Source organism: Stenella coeruleoalba, assembly GCF_951394435.1.
Source record: "Stenella coeruleoalba genome assembly, chromosome: 3".
Lineage (NCBI taxonomy): Eukaryota > Metazoa > Chordata > Mammalia > Artiodactyla > Delphinidae > Stenella > Stenella coeruleoalba.
Window position 1 is genome coordinate 57772107 of NC_137148.1, and position 20439 is coordinate 57792545.

A 20439-nucleotide genomic window follows, 5' to 3' on the forward strand; every position below is an offset into this window, starting at 1 on the left:
GAAAGAAAATGTTGAGAACACCCAACAGGAGTATTTTGGTTTAAACCAATTTTAAATTTAAAAATTGTGTTCTGGTTTATGACCTTAATCTCTTTTTGAGTTCAGTTATCCTGAATTTATTTGTCCTTGTTAGTCCTGTATAGACTGATAAAAATCAAGGCTCAGAATCACCAGGAAGCACCCCTTGTTAGCACTTCTCATAATTTGAATTAATGACATGTGTAATAAATTATGTAAGGTCTGCCTGTCCCACTGTAGAATGAGCTTCAAGAGAGTGGGGCGCTCCATTTATCTCCTTTGTTCGTTGCTCTATCACAATTGACAAAGCACAGTGCACAGTGTTTAGCATCTAATGAACATTTGATAAAAATTTGTGACATGAATGAAGGAGTCAAGGTCCACACTCTTTAGCAGAAATGAAAGCAACTATGAGCTTGAGTCACACAGCTTGACTTGACTGAGGCATTGAAACAGGTTGAGGAAAGCCAATAGACTTGTGGAGTGTGATGGGGGTTAATATAGGTGGAGGAGGCAAGTGCTTCAGGCTAGCTACCTGGGTTGAGTGAGTTTGAAAACTTTTTAAGATGGGTATATGTGAGGTGGCATTCCTGAAATATCAGGATAACTATAAAATTGCTTGCCATGAATACCTTTCTGGATTCTAGGTAGCAGACTTTAACAGTTGCCAACTTTTCTTCCCATTAATGTTGAAATAAATTTGTCTTCAGACGTATAGCCTCATTTATCAGTTTGATATAGGTACTCTTTGTTCAGCTCTAGAGAGCATCTTCTTATATGAGTTATTTTTCCCTTTAGAATATTGTACGTATAACCACACATGGCCATGTGTAGCAAATGAAAGCTCAAACAGTTAAAACATATTCTCCATAAAATGCCTTAATTTATTCTAAACAAGTAGAAATGAATTCATTGCTGTCCTTTGAGGAAGATGTCACATAAACAATTTAGCATTTAATTGTTATATGAACAACAGTTAGTCAGCCTATCTGTTCACTGGGGCATTTCTTTTTTAACCATAAAGTAGCTTGAACACCAGTAAATTAAACATGGGCAGCTAGCTCAGCATCAGTGAAACACTTTCTTAAACCCTTTTTCTTCTGCTAAGTCCTATTTAACAGTCCACTGTATCTCCCCAGGCAAAACAATTAGTATTTGTTTCGTTAAGTACACTCTTAGAATGTGAACCGATTTCCCTGGCAGCACCTTCTACTTGTCAGCCTTAAAGTATTGCCTGAAAGATCATATATTTATCATAGCAATCTTAAAATTAAATGTGGTGGCATCTTAAGGAATATATCCCTTTGCTCTACCCCAGACAGACTGACTGAAAGGCACCTATGTGTCCTCAGCTGGTTAGTCCCCAGAAACAGTTGGCTGAGGAGGCAACGTCTTGTCCTCTTTTTCTGCTCAGACTTCGAGCCAGATAATAAGTAAGCCGGGGCCTGGGTTTTGATCTGTGGAGATGCTAATTTGCCATGATAAATCACTGTGGAGTTTGCTTGGAGAGGGGGCCCGGGTACCCATTCGCTTTCTAGGTAAGATATTAATTCAATTTAATTTGAAATGTTAATGCTTGGTTTGAAGGTTTACCTAAGGAAAAATGTGGTCTTACAGAGGTTCCCGGTTCTGCAAGATAGGACCCTGAGCCTTTTGCTGAACAATTTCACAGTACGACTGTGCAGAATTTCATTATTTTCACTCTTTTCCATAGCTCTCTTTGTGCAAATTTCATTACACTACAGGTTTTTCTTCCTAAAACATAACATGCTGGATGTTTGGATTAAATATAGAATATTTGGATCATCTGCCAAAAATACTGGAGACTTTCAGGTGAATTGAGGTCATTTTGTAAGGACTGGTGCTGCTGTAAAGCTTTGGAAGAAGCATTGGCAGAGTTTTAATTTTATTTAATGACCTGCTTCCTACCAGCAATCTTGGCACCCTGTGCAGTGATTTGCAATCAGTTAATCACACAGAATGTTATAACATTGCAATAAGGGCCTTGCGTTCTAAGAGTCTCATAAATCCGCCAGCAACAAAAAACAGGAATCGCCTGCTCAGAGCCCTGTCCATGCAAAACCCCAAATCAGGAGGTGATTTTAACGCTCTGTTTTCTAACGTGTCCTCAGAAGCCTCAGTACTTTCTTGTAGACTCTGAATTTTGAAGTTCCTATTTCTCAAAGATGGTTTGGGCTGTCAGTATAGGAGTCTGTAAGTGTTCGATTTAGACACCAGTCCTTTAGATGGGAGGGATTCTTGATTCTTCTGGATGGCTGAAAGAAGACTATGGCTTTGGTGATTTCCTGTGAATTCAGGGCAGTCATGCTCAGTTGCAGTAGGCCATATTTTGGGGAGTCTTTCAGGAATGAATCAGAAAGGAAACATGCTTCCATCCTGGGAATCCACTGACATTTGCTAGAGGCAGATGGCAGAAGGTGGGATGGTGAGATATTAGGAGTCAAGGAGAAAGAGACTTCACATACTTGGCTTTGCCAAAAGCTTCTAGAATCTGTGTTTAGGATCTTAGGCTTGTATTCTTGTCATTTCAGACGCACCCTTGCAGTCAACTGTTTAGCTGTGCTGGATTATTTTTTCTTCTTATTTTAGTGTAGTAAATATGGAGCTATTAAATATTCTTAAAATTACGTAAGCCTAAACTCTTGGATAAATGTAGGTTGTGTTTTCTTGACTTGTTTCCATATGGCTCTGTTTTGGGGATGTTATTATATAACAAGAATATGGAATGTATAATTCTTAATATATATTCCATCTGATTAAAATGGAACCTTCTTTTAAGAAACTAAAGGCTTTTAAAGCTGCGTTACTTCCAATGAGTAGATTAAACTTCTGACTCTTGATAAATTTATTCCTACCAAAAATAGCTAACCTGTTTTTGATTACTTGTTAATGAGTCCAGGTTGGCATGATAGATTATACACAAAGTAGAGCTCATCCTGTATTTTTAGACACTTGATGCTTCTGTTCAGCAGGAGCTCTGAAATGCACCCACAAAGTTTTGCATGTGCAAACTACTTTTCACTGGCACATAGCTTGGAAGGAGAAAACAAAAGGAAGGTTTGGGCCAAAATCTGATGGTCTGTTAGTCAGCATAATCATGAGGCCCTATTTTGCATTTGGGCTCCAGTGTGAGGAAGTACAGTCGCACACTGATGTGTCCCCGAGGACTGCGGACTGGAATCCCATCCCCCTTGAAAAGAGAATGCAGCAGTACTGCAAGGGGGAGGGTGTGTTTAGCTGCCTTTTAGGGTACTTCACTCAACTATGTGCAAAGATTTTTTAAAAAATTTTAGTTATTTTATGCTGAACAAGCAGCCTGAGGTAAAGCATCGTGAAAGATCAGATACTACATTTGTCTTTTATGAGCTACCTCTGCTCTGAGCTGGGTATGAGGTGATTACCTTAATGGATGTAGCGGGGAAAAGCTTAAATCTTAACTGTGTGAGCAAAGTACTGGGGAAAATCACATTAAAATTATCCTACTCAAAGAAATTATCATTGCTTCTGATAGGAATATGGAAGGGTTTTTGCAAATGCTGCTGCCAGTGAGTTACAATATTTCAAATTAAAATATTTCCTCTTCAGATAAGAGATATAGGTAATATATAGATATGGTGGGCATTTTTTTTAGAGATGGTTATTTTATCTTTTTAGACCATTGGCTAACTTTGAGGATGTGTGGTTCAGGAAAATTTCAGAAAATTTATTTCATGAAGCGCATGATTAAATGACTAATTCAACAAGGACCCAGAAAAAACACTGGGGCGGAAACCTGCCTAGCAATATCATTTTTGACCAGAATGGTCAAGACGAGACATATGTTCATGTGAAGGAGGTAGGTGATGTGATATTTCCCCGTCATTCAAAGATGAAAAGATAAAGAATACATCTTCTCCCACCTCCTAAACCAAGTTTCAGCAAACATAGACTAAAACGATGCTTTTTCCAATGTAATGAACTTTAGGTGTATTTTCTGGTACTTCACTTTTACATGAGGGATTTGAATGAATGAATCAATGAATAGATTAACAAATGAATGCATGAAGGAATAAACTTGATTAATACTGAACAGTGGAGGTGGCTGAGTGGCATAGTGGTGAAGATAGAAGGCCTGGGTTCAGATTTACCCCCTGTGAAAACTTAAGCAAGTGTTTAAACTTGGTGTGTGTCAGTTTCCTCATCTGTAAAATTGGACTTCTGACAGTATCTACCTTGTAGGTGGTATGAGGGTTTTATAAGACGAAACGTACAATTCTGAGAACTTTGGAAACCCTCAGTAGACACAGTTATTGTCACTGTTACTGTTATACCTTGTGTTAAAAAAGGAGCAGAGCATTAGGAAGAACATTCAGTTGCTTCATCCACTGGGCCGCTTCCAAAATAGTTGCTCTGGGGACCTGAAGGACATATTATGTCTCATTGGAGTATTATCTAAATAGACACTTCTCAAAAAACATTCCACAGTACATGATAGAAGGTTCCCATAATCAGATGGTACTGGGAAATGGCGGTTTGGCGACTACACAACTTCTTCAAAACTTTCATTGTGCTCATGTGTACTGTGACTCTCCAAAAGTGGCACATACCAAACCTATTTAACCACAACATCCTCTTCTCCAGCCCAGAACCTTGCAGGGCTACTATTCCTTAAAGTATACTAGGAAGAAAACCAGTGATGTAAGTGGGTGTTGAAATAAACTCATTGTGTATGGCACACCCTTCAAATACACCCTTTCTCCCGTAGGAACAATTGAAATCCAAACGACATATGCCGACGTGATTTACCACGTGGGTTGTCTTCTGAATACCAAATACAACACAATGAATTTTAGATAGAGTTTTGTTTAGCCCCTAGGCCAGCATTTGGGCCTGTGGATAAGGATTTGTGTCCAGTCCTCTTAGGGCTTTTTTGGGTCACCTTCCTTGGGCTTATTCAAATGCACCGTGTGCTGAAATTAGTCATTGCTGATGAAGCGCAGGAGGTTATGGGCTTGGGCCTGGAGGCCTGATCTGACCTCTGATCTCTCAGCCTCATCTCATGCTGCTCTGTCCTTTCTCTCCCTGTGGTCCAGCCGTAGGAAGTTCTTCCATTTATGTGAAAGGCCATAAATCTGCCCCTTTTGTACATCTATTTCCTCTTTCAGGAATATCCTCTCCTCCACCCTTTATTCTCAACCTGGTAAACTCTTGTTCATCTTTCAAGACCCCAGCTCCAGGGTCACTTTCCTCCAAATGCCCATCCAGACCCTCCCAATCTGGGTTAGGAGCTTTCCTTGTGATTCTAGTGTCCAGTAAATCCTTGTGTTACTTTCCACCATATTTTGTCACTTGTTTTCCCTCTGGACTCTTAAGTTGCTATATATTGTTTGTTTGAGATATTTACATACATTGAATGCTCAGATATTAACTCTATTATTCAATCATTTTTGTGGAAAGAATTTCAAGGCACAGAGTACTGCCATCACTCTAGAAAGCTCCCTTCTACCTCTTACCAACCAACCTTCACTCCCAGAAGCAGCTACTCATCTGCTTTCCATCAACCACAGGTTAATTTTGCTTATTCTAGAATGACATGGAATCAAATACTACGTACCTTTGTGTGTCCAGGGTTTTTTCGCTCAACATACTGTTTTTGAGATGCATCCATGCTGTTGCATGAATCTGTAATTGGTTCCCTTTTATTACTAAGGAATCTTGCTTAGATGAATTTACCACAATTATCCAGTCTTCTGTGGATAGATACCTGGCTTATTTCTAGCTTTTGGCTCTTATAAATAAAACTGCTATAAACAGTCTGTACAAGGCTTTTTGTGAATTATGTTTTCACTTTTCTGGATAAATACCTAGGAGTAGAATTCATCCTGGAATTGGTGCCTATTTAGCTTTGAAGAAACTGGAACAGTTTTTGAAGTGATTGTATGGGCTATAGACTTCCTGGGTGCTGAGACAAAGTCTTGTTCAACTCGGTTTCCCTGGTGTCCGACCCAGTGCAGGGCACATACTAGGCACTCAGTGTTGATTGAAGAGTGAATGGACAAGAAGCTCAAAACAGTTTTCCTTCTGACACACCCTCTCCTAACTGAAAAAATAAATAATGTTCTGTCCATCAAAGGGATGGAAACATGACTGGCTAAATGTGGGCTTATTCCAAGCAGATGAAAAATGGGGAATAACAGCTCCCTTCTGACCCTGCCTTGGACCTACATGTGCAGGTGAAGCCAAGTATGTAGATAGACACGGGACCATAGAAGGGTCCTGATCACCAGCAGCTGCAAAACTTACCTCCTAAAGTTAAAACTCCCAGCATTCCCATTCAAAACCCGCCACAATCTTCCAACACATCCCCACCCCTTTGATTTATCTGCCCTAACTCATAATTCCACCAGACCCAACAGCTCTCTTTTCTTATGGCATCCAGCATTTCCTCCCCTTTGCAGTAGGGGTGAGCTCTACCTAAAATACCTCCACCCGAGGCCACCTCTTCCTGTTGACATTCTGGTCAGCCAGGCTCAACTCCAGTTCTGTCTTTGCTCTGAAGCCTGTCCTGGCTACCACATCTAAAAATGCTCTCTTTGGAAGATCTCTGAAGTGGTGTCCACCTGTGGACAGTGTTCATTAGCCTCTTTTATAGTTATCTGTGTCTGCATCTTCCTACTCTGTGAGGTAACAGGCTGTCAGAGGGCAGTGTGCTTAGTGGCCCTTATTGGTCTGGAAGGCGCTGGGGCCATTGGGCACTAAGTCACTGAGGCTACTTGCTCTTTGCTCTCGGTGGCTGATTCCACTAAAGAGAAGTTAAATTGTATGGTAATGCTGTGGCTCCTTCTTAAGAAGAGTTGTTTGCAGAAGAAAGAGATCTGTCTAAAGGAGGAGGATGTAGTGTAAACTTGGGAATTTGTGTCACCTTGTAGATAATTAAAGGGAAATTGGTTTCTTAGGCTCCAGTGTTAGTCATAGGTCACAAGTCAGGAAGCACAAATATTAACATCTAGAGTAGCTCCACATGACATTTGTATGCATAAGACAACGTAAAATCATCTCCTATAGGAAGAGATGGCTTCAAGGAGTAAAGTAATTAATCTTAGTATATATATTCTCATTTGATTCCTGTTTTAATAAAGTCCTAATGTTGCCTCTGTTCTGCAAACTGCCTACGTCTCTAATGGTACAATTTCTAAAAGTATTTGTGTTTAATTTCCAGAAATGTAATATAGTAATCTTTGCTCTGATTGCAAACATAAATATGAAAAGAATGTTGAGTGTGAAAATTTACATTGAACAAAACATTTTCTATATATGATGTTGTACTTCTAAAATTTTAATCATTTTTGAGTGACATAAATTCAAAGCTGCAGTTGGAAAAGATATTTCAGGGTTTGGCTTCCCAGCAAATGTTATTTCAAACAGATAAGAATTACAAAGTGACTCTCGTTTTCAAAAAGAAAAAATTTTATGTTGCTCTGAAAACTGTAAATACCAACTTCTCAGAACAGAAAAAGGCATGTAAGTTCTTTGACATCTCATACTTTTGTAGTTGATCAAGAGAAAAAAACACTCATTTATATACCTTTAAAGAATTGGGTGCCTTTTTTTAAAAGTCTGGTAATAACATAATTATTAAGAAGGAGGTAGAACTAATTAGCTTGGGTGTGTTTGATCTAGCTGCTTGCCTTCTTCTGGTTTAAAGAAAAACACTGGATCTGGTATGCTTAAGGATTTTAACATCTGCTTTTCCCTCTGCTGAACCAGTAAGAAGTAAATGCAGCATTAAAATTCCTAGGTTGATTTTCTGCTTATTCACCTGGCAGAGAAATGAATTCAGTTCTTCTTTCAGCAAAATGAGAGGCATAACTCTTTCAGTGTGGGTAGAGTCCTGCAGAAGGCAGTTTCCAGTTTTATTGCCATGGTACTTAGGAGTCCCTGGTCTCTACAACCTTAAGAGGAATTCAATGCCATGAAAATACTGCCCTGTCCTTGTAGCTGGAGACCTACATATTGTTTAATTCAGCACAATCTTAAAAAGCTGTCCCTGCTTCTTAACAGGGACTCTGAGGTTGGAACATCTTAATTTGTTTTGATTTAAAATTTGAGCTTGACATATTCCCTGATTACCTGAATGTATGCACAGTTTGAAACATGTACAAAATTAAGCAGAGGAGTATAATAACTGCTCATGTACCATCACCCAACTTCAAAAAATTAGGAAATTATGACCAGTGGTGATTTATGTAGATTCCTACCCACCAATCCCCCATGCCCAGCAACAACACACACCCTGTGCTATTTTGAAGCAAATTCTAAAAATCATCTGTAAGCATATACTGATACATCAGTATGTATGTACTGATACATACATATCTGAAAGATAAGGCTCTCTTTTTTAAACTATTATCACACCTAGGAAAAATTATCAAAGCTTCCATAATATCAACATATAGTCAGGGTTCAAGTTTCCAATTGTTTTATAAATGTAGTACGTGTGTCCTTTTTCCAGCTTGCTTTTTGGACTCAGTATGCAAATAAAGACCACATATTGCAATTGGTTGCTGTGTATATTCATGCATTTTTTAACATAAAAGTTTTAATTATGAAAATTTCAAACTTACAGAAAAGTACAGAAAATCTGTATCAGGCATGCATTTAACAAATGTTAACTTTATACCATATTTGCTTCAGATATCTCTTTGCCCTTTTTTTATTTGAAAGAAATGTTAGATATGAAATCCCTTCCCCTTATCTTTTTCTTTTTTCCTATTCAGAGTTATCCAGTTTCCTATAATTGGTGTATATCATTTCCACAGTGTGTTTTGATGCCATAAACATATATATGTATCAATAAACATATTTTTTTGTTTTGTTTTAACAAAACAAAAATATGACATATTGTTTATCGTTTATGGATACATATAAATGTAGTGGAAAACAAAAAATGATATATTGTTTATGGATACATATGTACGTAGTGATAGTATGAAAGAGCCTGCCCTTCTTCCCTTTCTCCCCCGCTCCACGTGTATGTGTGTATATGTCTGTTTGCAACTTATTTTTTCACTCAACGTGCATATTTGTACATGTAGCACAAATAGTTAATTTTAGACTGCTGTATGCTCTTCCATTACGTGAATAAACACCAGCATATTCATTACCTTACTAATGAGCAATTAGGATGTTTCCAATATTTTTGTATTACAAACGCTTCTCAGTATACATTCTTTTATGCACATCTCCTTGTGCACATGAGTGAGAGTTTATGTAGATTATGAACACCTAGAAGTAGTAGGGATGTCTTTGGTTTCGCTGGGTATTACTGATTTCTCTCTAAAATTGTATAGTATAAGTCTCAGCAGCAATGTACGAGAGGTCGAGTTTCTCCAGATTCTCCCCAACACTTAGCATTGTTAGGCTTCTCAGTATTTGCCGATATCATGGGTATGGAATGGGTAACCCCTTTCTTTCAATTTGTACTTCCCTAATTACCAGTGAGATTTAGTTCTTTTTTAATATTTATTAGCTTTTTAGGTTTCTTCCTCTCTGAAGTGCCTGTTTATAAAGGTTTTTTTCTAACAGCAGATATTAGAACTGCAGAAGTCTCTAATCTTAATTATACAGACATGTTCATTCTTTTAGAATGGGCTCAATATATTTCGTACTTTGAGAAGTAGTTTTCCGAAAAATCATATTTATACTTATATGTAGACATTTAAGATTAGAAAAGGACATTTGTGAGAGCTGAGCCCTTTTAAGATGGAGAAAAATCAACTGTATGAACAGAAGCTACTAAAAACAATGTCATTGTTCTATCCTACTGAGACTTTAACCATCTGCCTTATTTTTTCATTTGCTCACTTTTTTTCTACCCCCTATATTTTCCTCCAGAGTTCCTATACTTCTCTCAATAACTGATCAATGTTATTTTACACACACTCAACACATTCCAAAATCTATCAGCTTCATCTTCCTTCCTGGAAATTTCCCTTCCAGAATCCTCTGTCCTCTTACTCTCCTATGCCCTTGTTGCTGTCCTGGCCAGCAGTGTAGCTGTCACCTGGGACATCTCTTCATATCTCTCCTGTGTTGGATCCTATTGTCCTCAGTCCCAATCCTTCTCTTTTATGGCATATTCCTTTATTTGTTGGAGCATATCTCTAAATCTTCCTAAGAAAAGATCTAATAATGAAAGGATTTTTTTTCCAAATCAGTTGAAATGTCTTTTTCATTTCCTTTATTTATTTTTGCTACTTTTATACTTGGATTTTATAATATATCTGGGCTTAGAATTCTATACACAAATTATTTTCCTTCAGAATTCTGAAGGATTTGATTCTTCCACTTCTCAGCGTTGCTGTTAAGAAGTCTGATTCCATTCTGATTCCTAATTCTTTGTTTGCAACCTGTTTGTGCTTTAGGAAGCCTCTAGAATTATCGCTTTATTCATTCTTGGATGAATTTTATAATATGCTTTAGTCTAGTCTTTTGTTAAAATCATTTTTACTGGTTATTCATTAGACTCTTTCAATCAAGAAATATATTTCCTTCGAATCTGTGACATTTTCTTCTTTAAAAAATTGCTTCTCTTCAGTTTTATCTTACTGGAACTGTTTCCAATTATAAATTGGACCTCTTGGAGCCTCTGATTTTTCTGTTTTGTTTTTTCTATTTATTTCCATTTCTTCATGTTTTTGTTCTACTTCCTGGGAGATGTTCTCATCCTTGACCTCCTACTTTTCCTGATTTTTTAAAAAATTCAGCAGCATATTTTTAATTTCTAAGAGATTTTTCCTTGTTCTCTTATAGTTCCTATTTTATGGAATCTTGTTTGGTGGCCGAAATATCTTAAAAAAATTTTTTGAAGATGTTAATTATGGTTTTTGGATGTTTTCTTCAGCTTCTTGTGTTCCTGAGTTGTGTTCCATTTTCAAGTTAGGTTTGTTTTAAGCTCTCCTTTTCATATTCCATAGTGTACTTACTATTGTGGATTGGTGTGAGGTTTGAGTTGAATGCTTGACTCAAGGTCAAATAATGTTAGTGGCTTAAAGAGAGAAGCCCTATTACGCAGTTCTATCTTGGCTACCTTTTTAGCTTCATTCCTACTGAGAAGACAAGAATTAGAATAAATGAAATTGTAAGGTACTTTCTAAACATAAGAATTCCAAATTGGTGATTCCCACAACTCTAATTACAGTAGGTAGAATTTTTGAATAAGGTATTCACTAATTCATTCATTCATTTGACATTATATGTTGACACCTACTGTTGTTAGGAACTGAAATTTACTCAGATATTGTTGGACTAGATGTACACCTTTTAGTTCCTATTTCTTAAAAAATGTTACTTTTTAGTTTTAAGTAAACTCAAGACTAAAGAATAGGAATCCAAATTCTAAAAGAACATTATCAATTCACTGCTCTGGACAAATGGACTCAGTATCTTTTTTTTTTTTTAATATGGACCATTTTTAAAGTCTTTATTGAATTTGGTACACAACATTGCTACTGTTTTATGTTTTGGTTTTTTTTTGTTTTTTTTTGTTTGTTTGTTTTTTGCGGTACGCGGGCCTCTCACTGTTGCGGCCCCTCCCGTTGCGGAGCAGAAGCTCCGGACGCGCAGGCTCAGAGCGACCATGGCTCACGGGCCAGGCCGCTCCGCGGCATGTGGGATCTTCCCGGACCGGGGCACGAACCCGTGTCCCCTGCATCGGTAGGCGGACTCCCAACCACTGTGCCACCAGGGAAGCCCTATGTTTTGGTTTTTTTGGCCATGAGGCATGTGGAATCTTCACTCCCCAACCAGGGATCAAACCCGCACCCCCTGCATTGGAAGGCAAGGTCTTAACCACTGGACTGCCTGGGAAGTCCCCATGGTATCGTTATTACACCTTAAAAAATTTAACAGTTTTTACTTAAAATCATACTCTCAGTACTTGAATTTCTCTGATTGTCTCAATTTTTTTTCCCTTGGTTTGTTTGAATTGGGATCCAAATAGTTTCATGTATTGCATTTGGTTTGTATATCTCACAAGTCTTTTAATCTAAAGTTCCCTTGCCTTTAAAAAAAATCTTACAACTTGTTGAAAAGACTGGGTTGCTTATTTGGTGAAAAGACATTTTTTTTTCTGAAAAAAGTATATTTTATGAAAAATTTTCTACATTCTGGATTTTGCTGATTGCATCCCTGTGGTGTCACTTAACGTAGTCTTCTGTCTCGATATTTCCTGTAAACTGGTAGTTGGGAATAGATATTTGATATTTGACTAGATACAGGCTTTATTTTTTGACATGAAAACATCTTCATAGATGGAGTTGTCTGTTTCCTATGTTGTAGATGTATATTTCCTCTTGCATCCCATCAGGAGGCTTGAGGTGTCTGTTTCTCTCTTTGCGACATTAAGATTGACCCGTGGGTTCGGATGTTGTCCATCCATTATAAAGTTCCCCATCAGCTCTTTCCTAATGCTTTTAGCAGCCATTGATGATGATTGCCCGAGTCTGCTATAGATGTTATATACAGGGTCAAGAGTCTCTGAATTTGGAAAACCTCACCTATTTCCAGCTTCCCACCCCTGATTTATTCTGGCATCTTGGTCATTTATTGTCTCTTTCTTTCTTAGTCTATAATAGATGTATTATCTCTAGTGCACTATTCCCCAAAGTATATTACATGGAACACAACACTGAAAAGTACACTGTGAGAAAAAGCTCCCCGAGTTTGGGACCTGCCACATACAGTTTTTCCCTTTCAGAGATTAATAATACAGGTGAGCCTATTAAAGTTCTGGGGAATTTGTCAATAAAGAAACTTGATTAACCCGGAGTTTCATCAACTTACTTGACCACTGTATTCTTTTATCATTAATACCTATTAGTATCCTGATTAGAGAAACACACTTTGAAATGCATCTCAGAGAAGAGGGGAAGGTGGAAGCACTTGCCCCGTTCTCCCGTGGGACTTGCTGATATTAAGGTTATGACTCAGTAACACGGGCACCCTTCTGGGTGAGAGAGTGTGAGAGCAAATCAAAGTTCACACAGAGACAATTGACGTATCATAATGCGTCTTGTGTTAACATAATTGTAACTTCATTGTATTGATTGCTTCAATTGCTGTGTTTCTTATCAGTGTTACCTACATAACCAACATAGATTATTCCAAATATGTTAATTACTGGTAAGAAAATAAAGTCCAACTCTAACAGTCACAACTTTAAAAAATTATGAGTTTGCTTTCTTACATTACACATTTACACGTATACAACCCCAGAGTACACTTTGGTTATTTTATTTCAGGTGCAGGATTGGTACGTGAGGAGTAATGAAGGGAATCCTAACACTCATTGAGGTCATTGGCTTCAGATATCCAGATTGGTTTTTATGCCAGATGTTCACATGCTGTTTGTGGCTCACTATGGGAAATGCAGTTGAGCAAAAGCAGTGAGGGAGAAAAATTTTCCTTAGCTCTGAGGACACGTTGAGTTTTGTGCATTAAGTGTTTTCCATTAGAAAGAAAATGCTGTGCATTAATGCTCCTGAGAAAAAAATAGTGATTGCCAGTAATGCCATCAGGAAACAATTTTGTAAATGTTTCACAGTATAAGCATGAATCGATCATTAAATGGGTGAATACAACTTATTTTGCAGACTTGGAATATGAATGACAATTTGTTTGAGGTGGTGTTATTCTAGGAAAGTGTGAATTTTGATTATAGGAACTTGCATGAGGGATACAGTAGTAAAGAGTATGAGTCGGAACACTTCATTAAAATAACCAAGAACAGAGCCAGGACCCAGAGACATGAAGCTCTGTTTTGTGAGTCTTCTTGGGGAGAATGGATTGGGATAAGACACGGAGAGGGCTGACACACATCATCAATGATCCGAACGTTGACTCAACGTGCTTTTGTAGCCCTGGGCTGCAGGCTGTCTGGACATTGGGTAATGTGGAGTTAAATTCAGACCTGGACATTAATGTTTATGATGGAAGTTATCCTGGTGCTTTGAAATTGAAACAAAGCTTTTCTTTAAAAATTATTAGGATTTAAAATGCTTTTCTATTCAGAAAAAGGCAAAGACTACATGAATTAAATATTTTAAAACAATAGACAACCACTTTCTTTATGACAAACTACTGTTAGGTTTGCTGTTCATAGAAGGGAAGATCAAGTGTAGATTTTGACCGTGGACCTTATCTTCCACTCATTAGGTAGCTTTCCAAATCCTGTGCTCTGAGGGCTGTGTGGGCTCAACTCAAATACGTGTTGTAGGGAAGACTGAAAGTAGAAGGGTGGGGCATATACCCGGAAATTACCCTTAAAACATTATTTTGAATGCAACTTAAGGTAATAAATTTGTATTCCTTGAGCAGAAAGCAGTTGAAAAATGCATTCACTGTTGCACTTCTAGAATAGTATTTGGCGCATTACTGAGCCAAAACACAGGTGTAAACATTCTCCTACAGTATAAGAAGTTTAAGAGGCCTGAATCATGATTTCAGTTCAATCCTTCATGAACTGAAGCCCAGAGAGCGGAAGTGACTCGCCCAAGGTTACATTGACCTTGTGGTTTAAAAGATTTCATTCACTTCTCAGCTTGGGAGACACTTCATTCATTTTCAGTGTGACACGTGGTTGCATTTTACACCTTGACTTTACAGTCTGGTCTTGCAAATAACCAATTATCCAGTTGGCTCAAAAGAATAATAATGATGGTGAGCTGACGCAGGGAAGGCCAATTTTTCTTCCCGCTCGTGTCAGCTTTGCAGGTGCCAATCCCTATGGTTGTATGTCATCCAGATCCCACATTCTCTTCCTTCATAGTTTGAAATTCCAATAGCAGGTGAGCAAAGTGTGAAAATGATAAATGCAAATGTCAACAAATGCATTTTTAGCCCTTCAAGGCTACAATGAAGGGCTAAACATAGGGGGATTTGGGGAACTGCCTCTGGGTATCAGCACATCATACAGCCCATGGCGTGGGTGTTTTCTGCCCCCCGCCCATAAGACAAAGGGGATAGGACCAGCCAAAATGTGTAAACTTATCATTTTTAGAAACTTCCTGAGAAGACTGACTTAGACCCTACAGTGAGACTGAGGAAATTTCTTGTGAAGGAAGAAGTTTTAGGCTGTGAAGAAAAGTTCAGCTAAATAGGAAAAAAAAAACGTGCTTCAAGATTCTGCTTCTCCACTTGGTTTAGCTAGGCTTTGATGTGTTTTAGCCTATTTGTCCTTATTTTAAGGTTAATAATGCTCACTCTGTTGAGTTTCCAGAGGTATGGGAAGGATCAAATTATTTCTTTTATGTCAACTAAGAGGGACAGTTGTGTTGAGACTGTAGATTAAAAGGTTCTTTGTAGTTTGAAGTTTTGTTTCATCATAAGAGCATTTGGTTTTTTATCTGACCAAATTATGATTGTGTTAATATTTCTTTGCTTATTAAAAAATGAGGTATTCTGTTTTTTTTTGAATTTCTGAATTTTATTTAATTTATTTTTTTATACAGCAGGTTCTTATTAGTTATCCATTTTATACGTATTAGTGTATACATGTCAATCCCAATCGCCCCATTCATCACACACCCCCCACCCCCCCCACCACTTTCCCCCCTTGGTGTCCATATGTTTGTTCTCTACATCTGTGTCTCAATTTCTGCCCTGCAAACCGGTTCATTTGTACCATTTTTCTAGGATCCACATATATGCGTTAATATACGATATTTGTTTTTCTCTTTCTGACTTCACTCTGTGTGACAGTCTCTAGATCCATCCACGTCTCAACAAACGACCCAATTTCGTTCCTTTTTATGGCTGAGTAATATTCCATTGTATGTATGTACCATATCTTCTTTATCCATTCGTCTGTCGATGGGCATTTAGTTGCTTCCATGACATTGCTATTGTAAATAATGCTGCAATGAACATTGGGGTGCATGTGTCTTTTTGAATTATGGTTTTCTCTGGATATATACCCAGTAGTGGGATTGCTGGGTCATACGGTAATTCTATTTTTAGGTTTTTAAGGAACCTCCATACTGTTCTCTATAGTGTCTGTATCAATTTACATTCCCACCAACAGTACAAGAGGGTTCTTTTCTCCACAAAGAAAGAGGTATTCTATTTTTATTTCCAGTAATTTACAGGCATTTTGATCACAAATAAAATTGGATGATTAATTCTACTCCCCAAGAATTCTGCTTTCTGAATCAACAAGGGTTTATTTTAACAAATGTTTTTTCAGTTTAGGGTTCTATACGACGATCATACTCTCTAGGGTAGAGCGTGTGGAAGAAGGTGGCTGACCTTGAGAAATATACAATTGCTGTGCTGGAGTCCTTTCAGGGTTGAAATGGAGTAATAAAATCAGAAATCACAGAACGGTTTCTAATTTCAAAGACAGACTGTCTGACCTTGCCTAAGTAGTTCAGGTAGAAACCAAGAAGGAACGTGGAGAAGGAAATTGAGTTCCCCTCCAGGTGACACACAAGCGCAACATCAATACATATGGGATTACAACGTGGGCCATTGATTCACTTTAGGGTCCAGGAGATGTGTTTCTCCTGTATTTTTATTATTTGAAAAAATTCTGATTAAATCTCTCTCTCTGCCTGCCTTATACTCACACACAAATGAAAAACCTCCCCCCATGTTTACTCTTGGTTCTCTATCTTCCTGAACTGGAGCCTACAATTTAAGATAAAAGAATTCTTTCTGAAATGTATTTGGTTCTTGGGCTCTTTTTGAACAAGTCTTTTCTTGAAAGCATGAAGGGGACTTCCCAGATGCCTAGAATCACCAGTATTTTGGATTCTTTGCTACATGTTTCCTACCCCAGAGGAAGGAAGCTTACATGGATTAAGGACTTCCGTTCCGCCCGGCTTTGTCACATTTGTCAGCAATCGCGTCCCAACAACTGCCTCTTTCAATGCATGATTGTTCATTCTCCCTGTAGCGCTTCTTGCGCCCTGGCTGGACCTTCTGTGGGCTAGTAGGCAGCGCTGTGGTTGGTGGCTGAGGTGAACTGTTCTCCAGTCGGTCAGCCTCTGCTAGATGGAAGTTCTGAGGCATGTTTTTGTTTTTTAGGTTGCATAATATTAAACATCAGTAGTTTAACTGGGAATGTTTCTTTTTAGAGGTGAAATGGTTTTATTTCAATGGCTAGGAAAAGGAGTTCAAAGTGTGAAAATGTGTGATGACCACAGACAGGCGAAGGACAGAGAACATTCTAGGTTGATCTGTGTTGCCCTGATAGTGAAATCATTGCCTGGGTTTTTTTTTTGTGTTTACCTGATTGAATGAGGGAGGTTCCTAATTTTATAGTAATTACTGTGTCGGTTTGGAGGAGCTCAGAATGTCTTTTTTCTTTCTTTTTTTGGTAAGTGTTCAAAATTTGGTACTTAGGGAGGTTAAGCATTACACATCCAGGGTGTCTTAATTCTGCAAAGATGGTCAAGCCATTTCCAGCACAGCAAGAAATGGGGACCATGAGAATCTTGAGCAGATGAGCAAGTGGGAATGATCCTCTGAGTTCAAATCTGGATTACTTCCTAGCTGCACGATGGGCAGGAATTTAGCCTGAGCCTCAGTTTCCCAATCTGTAAATTGTGCGTTACAACATTTTGAGGCTTAAGGAGATGATGACTGTAAAAGGCCTGGAACAGGTGCTGTGCCCAGAGAAGGCACCGTACACATGGTGGATTTGGAGGCATTTTCAGTAGTCATGTTTTCAGTAGTGAGTGAGAGCCCAATATTTGAGGTATGGGATTAGGATCAACAGAATCAAGTCACCCCAATGTAAATGGATTTTTTTTTTTGTGCCCCATTGATACCTAGAGTTAGGGATGGGCTAAACCTTTGAGCAGAGCTGTGGAGTGCAGCCTCACCTCCTTTCCCCAACCCCTCCCTTCCCCTCCCCTCCTTTCCCTTCCCCTTCCCCTTCCCCCTTCCCTCTCCTCCCCTCCCTTCTCCTCCCCACCTCTCCCCTCCCCTCCCCCCAGGGTCCTCCTGGGCTGGCTTTGGAGGCACAGGTCAGCTCCTCCAGGTGACCTGTGTCTACTTCCTGTGGCCCTGGCTGCCCCTCTCCCGCTGGCTCTGCCTCCTATTGGAAGAAGTGACGAAAGGGGGTGTAGCAAAGGAAACCACATCCCTGAAGGTGGAGCCCTGTGAGGACATTTTGCTCTTCATTCCGGCCAGGCCTTGCTTCCTGTCTTCGCTAATAACCAAAGATCCTTGTCAGGAGCATAAAAATTACAAGCATTTTTGTCATCAGAGTGCTGGCGGTTATGTGTATCCATCTAAATAATAGAGCCTTTGAATAAAATGTGGCAAGGATTAGAATGACCTCTTGTTAATGCCTGAAAAAAGAACAGGTGGGCCTCAGGGCTCTGCGTCTTCCCCACCCGGGTTTCCATGTAGACTGCTTTTTGCTCCAGCTGAAGCTGGTTATTTGTAATTTTCCCACATAGCTAAGCTTCCGGGAGGACGGTCAGTGGAGCAATGCAGAGAATATGGTTTGCAGCAACAGCCTTGCTTTTTTTTTAAATCAAAATCCCCCTGTGCCTTTCCTTTAAACCATGTATTAGAGGGTTTTATCAGAAAAGGGAAAATGGGCTGTGCCCTGCTGTTGCTAGGTAACCAGAAAAATAACAAACCCAGTCAGTTGTTACCAGAATGATTTTCCCCAGGAACCTGGTTCCTTTTGCTAAGTGATTTGTGTGGTGTTAACAGATTTGCATAATGGTGAGGCTGGAGGGTCTCCATCCTTCATCTCCTTTCTCCCCTCCCCTCTCCCCATATCGGGAAAGTCCCAGGTACCTTATTTGAGTCTTCCAGATCAGTTCTTGACTTTGAGTTACCCTGAGGGAAGATGCGGTGCAGATGCAAATATGGCTTATTGCACACAGCCGGAGTAGGTAACTGTATTTCTAAGACGTTGAACCCATTTTTAAAAATAACTGGGCACCCCCTTCTCAGCAGGTGCAGTGTTTGAACAGCCCACAAATGGTAACAAGTTTTTGTTTGACGGTTTTGCTGGGAGTATTTTATAAAGGTTATTTTTAGCCACAGGAGATGTTTGTACACCCAACCAACCATTTTAGTGATTTTGATTAAACCATTAGATATCCATTTCATTCCTTTCTCACTGGACCCGTCATTCTCTCCGTGGCTAGCTCTATGGCCACAGCATTTCCCAATCTTCGAGGGCTCTGACTCTGACTCCTAGTTTCACCTGACTTGTAGGTGTCAAGCTGACTCTCCTGTGACCTGTGCTGTCTGTTTGTTGCAGATTTGGACCTCTCTCAGACTGCATGCCCGCCCCCCCAGGACTCAAATCCGCATGGCCCTCAGCTGCAAACGTTCATAGCAGAAGCAAAGTTAAATCTACAGAGAGTAACCAGACAAGACGGCGAAACTGGAGATGGAGCAGAAGAAACTATTGTTTACCTCTAATTGTGTTGTTATTTTTCCAAATGAAACAAAATACAGGCATTTGGGGGAGAATTTTTTTTTCCTTTCCTGATGTGTGTGTGACTGTGTCCAAATTGCTTTAGGAGTAATGTTTAATATTTCGTGCAAGTTTATTTTGGGGGCATGAGTCTAATAATTAAATTATTGAAAACAACTCTGTTTGTATCGTCATTAACTTATCACACCTAATTCCAGACTCCTGGAGGAGAAATTAACTTAGATAAGCAGAAATATGTTCAAAGTTGTTATGACCCTAGAGTAAAATTCCATATTGTATTTTCTACAGGATCATTTGTTTTTTGAAATGCCTTTTGAGATCTAGGTGAAGCACTTTGGATGGAAAGAGTGATATAATTGGCAAATTTTCACAATCACAGCAGCTGATTAGGAGGAGTGACCTCAGGGCCCTCAAAGGCCAGGAGGATGTGGAAAAGAACTTTTCTTAGCTACTCTTTGGGACATCAAAGGGGTCACCCCTGGTGGTGAGCTGTCACAGTCACCAAGCAACCGAGGTACCCTATTTGGACCCCTGTCCTAACCGGGTGGCCACTCTGCTGTGGACACAATCTGGACTCTTGGGACCTGGGGCAGAGACTGTTCAGATGCACCTTCGTGGTCCTAATGCTTGTGGGCTTTGAAGTCATAGTTCAGCAGCGTCTTTCAACACAGCCCAGAGGCACGGCCCCAGCAAGTCGGTTCGAGGTAAACTTTAGTAGCAACACTTTGCTACCGAAGTAAGACTTTATTAGCCCTTGCTTCTCGCAGCTGGCCCTGCCTCCTTTTGGTCCTGGGAGCACCAAAGACCACCACTCACTGGAGGGATCGCTGCCCAGCAGTTACTGAAGGACAAAAGCTGCTCTCTCGGTGAAGCTTGTGGCCTGAATGTGCTTTTCCACAAAGGAAAACTGGCGCATCTTGCTTTCAAGGTACTATGGGTCTCTGTGTGAGAAA

At 39.3% G+C, this 20439-nt stretch overlaps 1 protein-coding gene across 6 annotated transcripts in view; it reads left to right on the forward strand.

Moving 5' to 3' along the window:
* The window catches only part of ARHGEF28 (Rho guanine nucleotide exchange factor 28), a 309493-nt gene extending 289354 nt beyond the window's left edge, over positions 1-20139 (forward strand). For all 6 annotated transcript variants that reach the window (XM_079917337.1, XM_079917335.1, XM_079917334.1 and 3 more), the window contains one exon: positions 19307-20139. In XM_079917337.1, coding sequence (XP_079773463.1) covers positions 19307-19470 — 164 coding nt within the window. In that variant the 3' untranslated portion in view covers positions 19471-20139. The remainder of the gene's footprint in view (positions 1-19306) is intronic.
* The last annotated feature ends 300 nt before the right edge of the window (positions 20140-20439 follow it).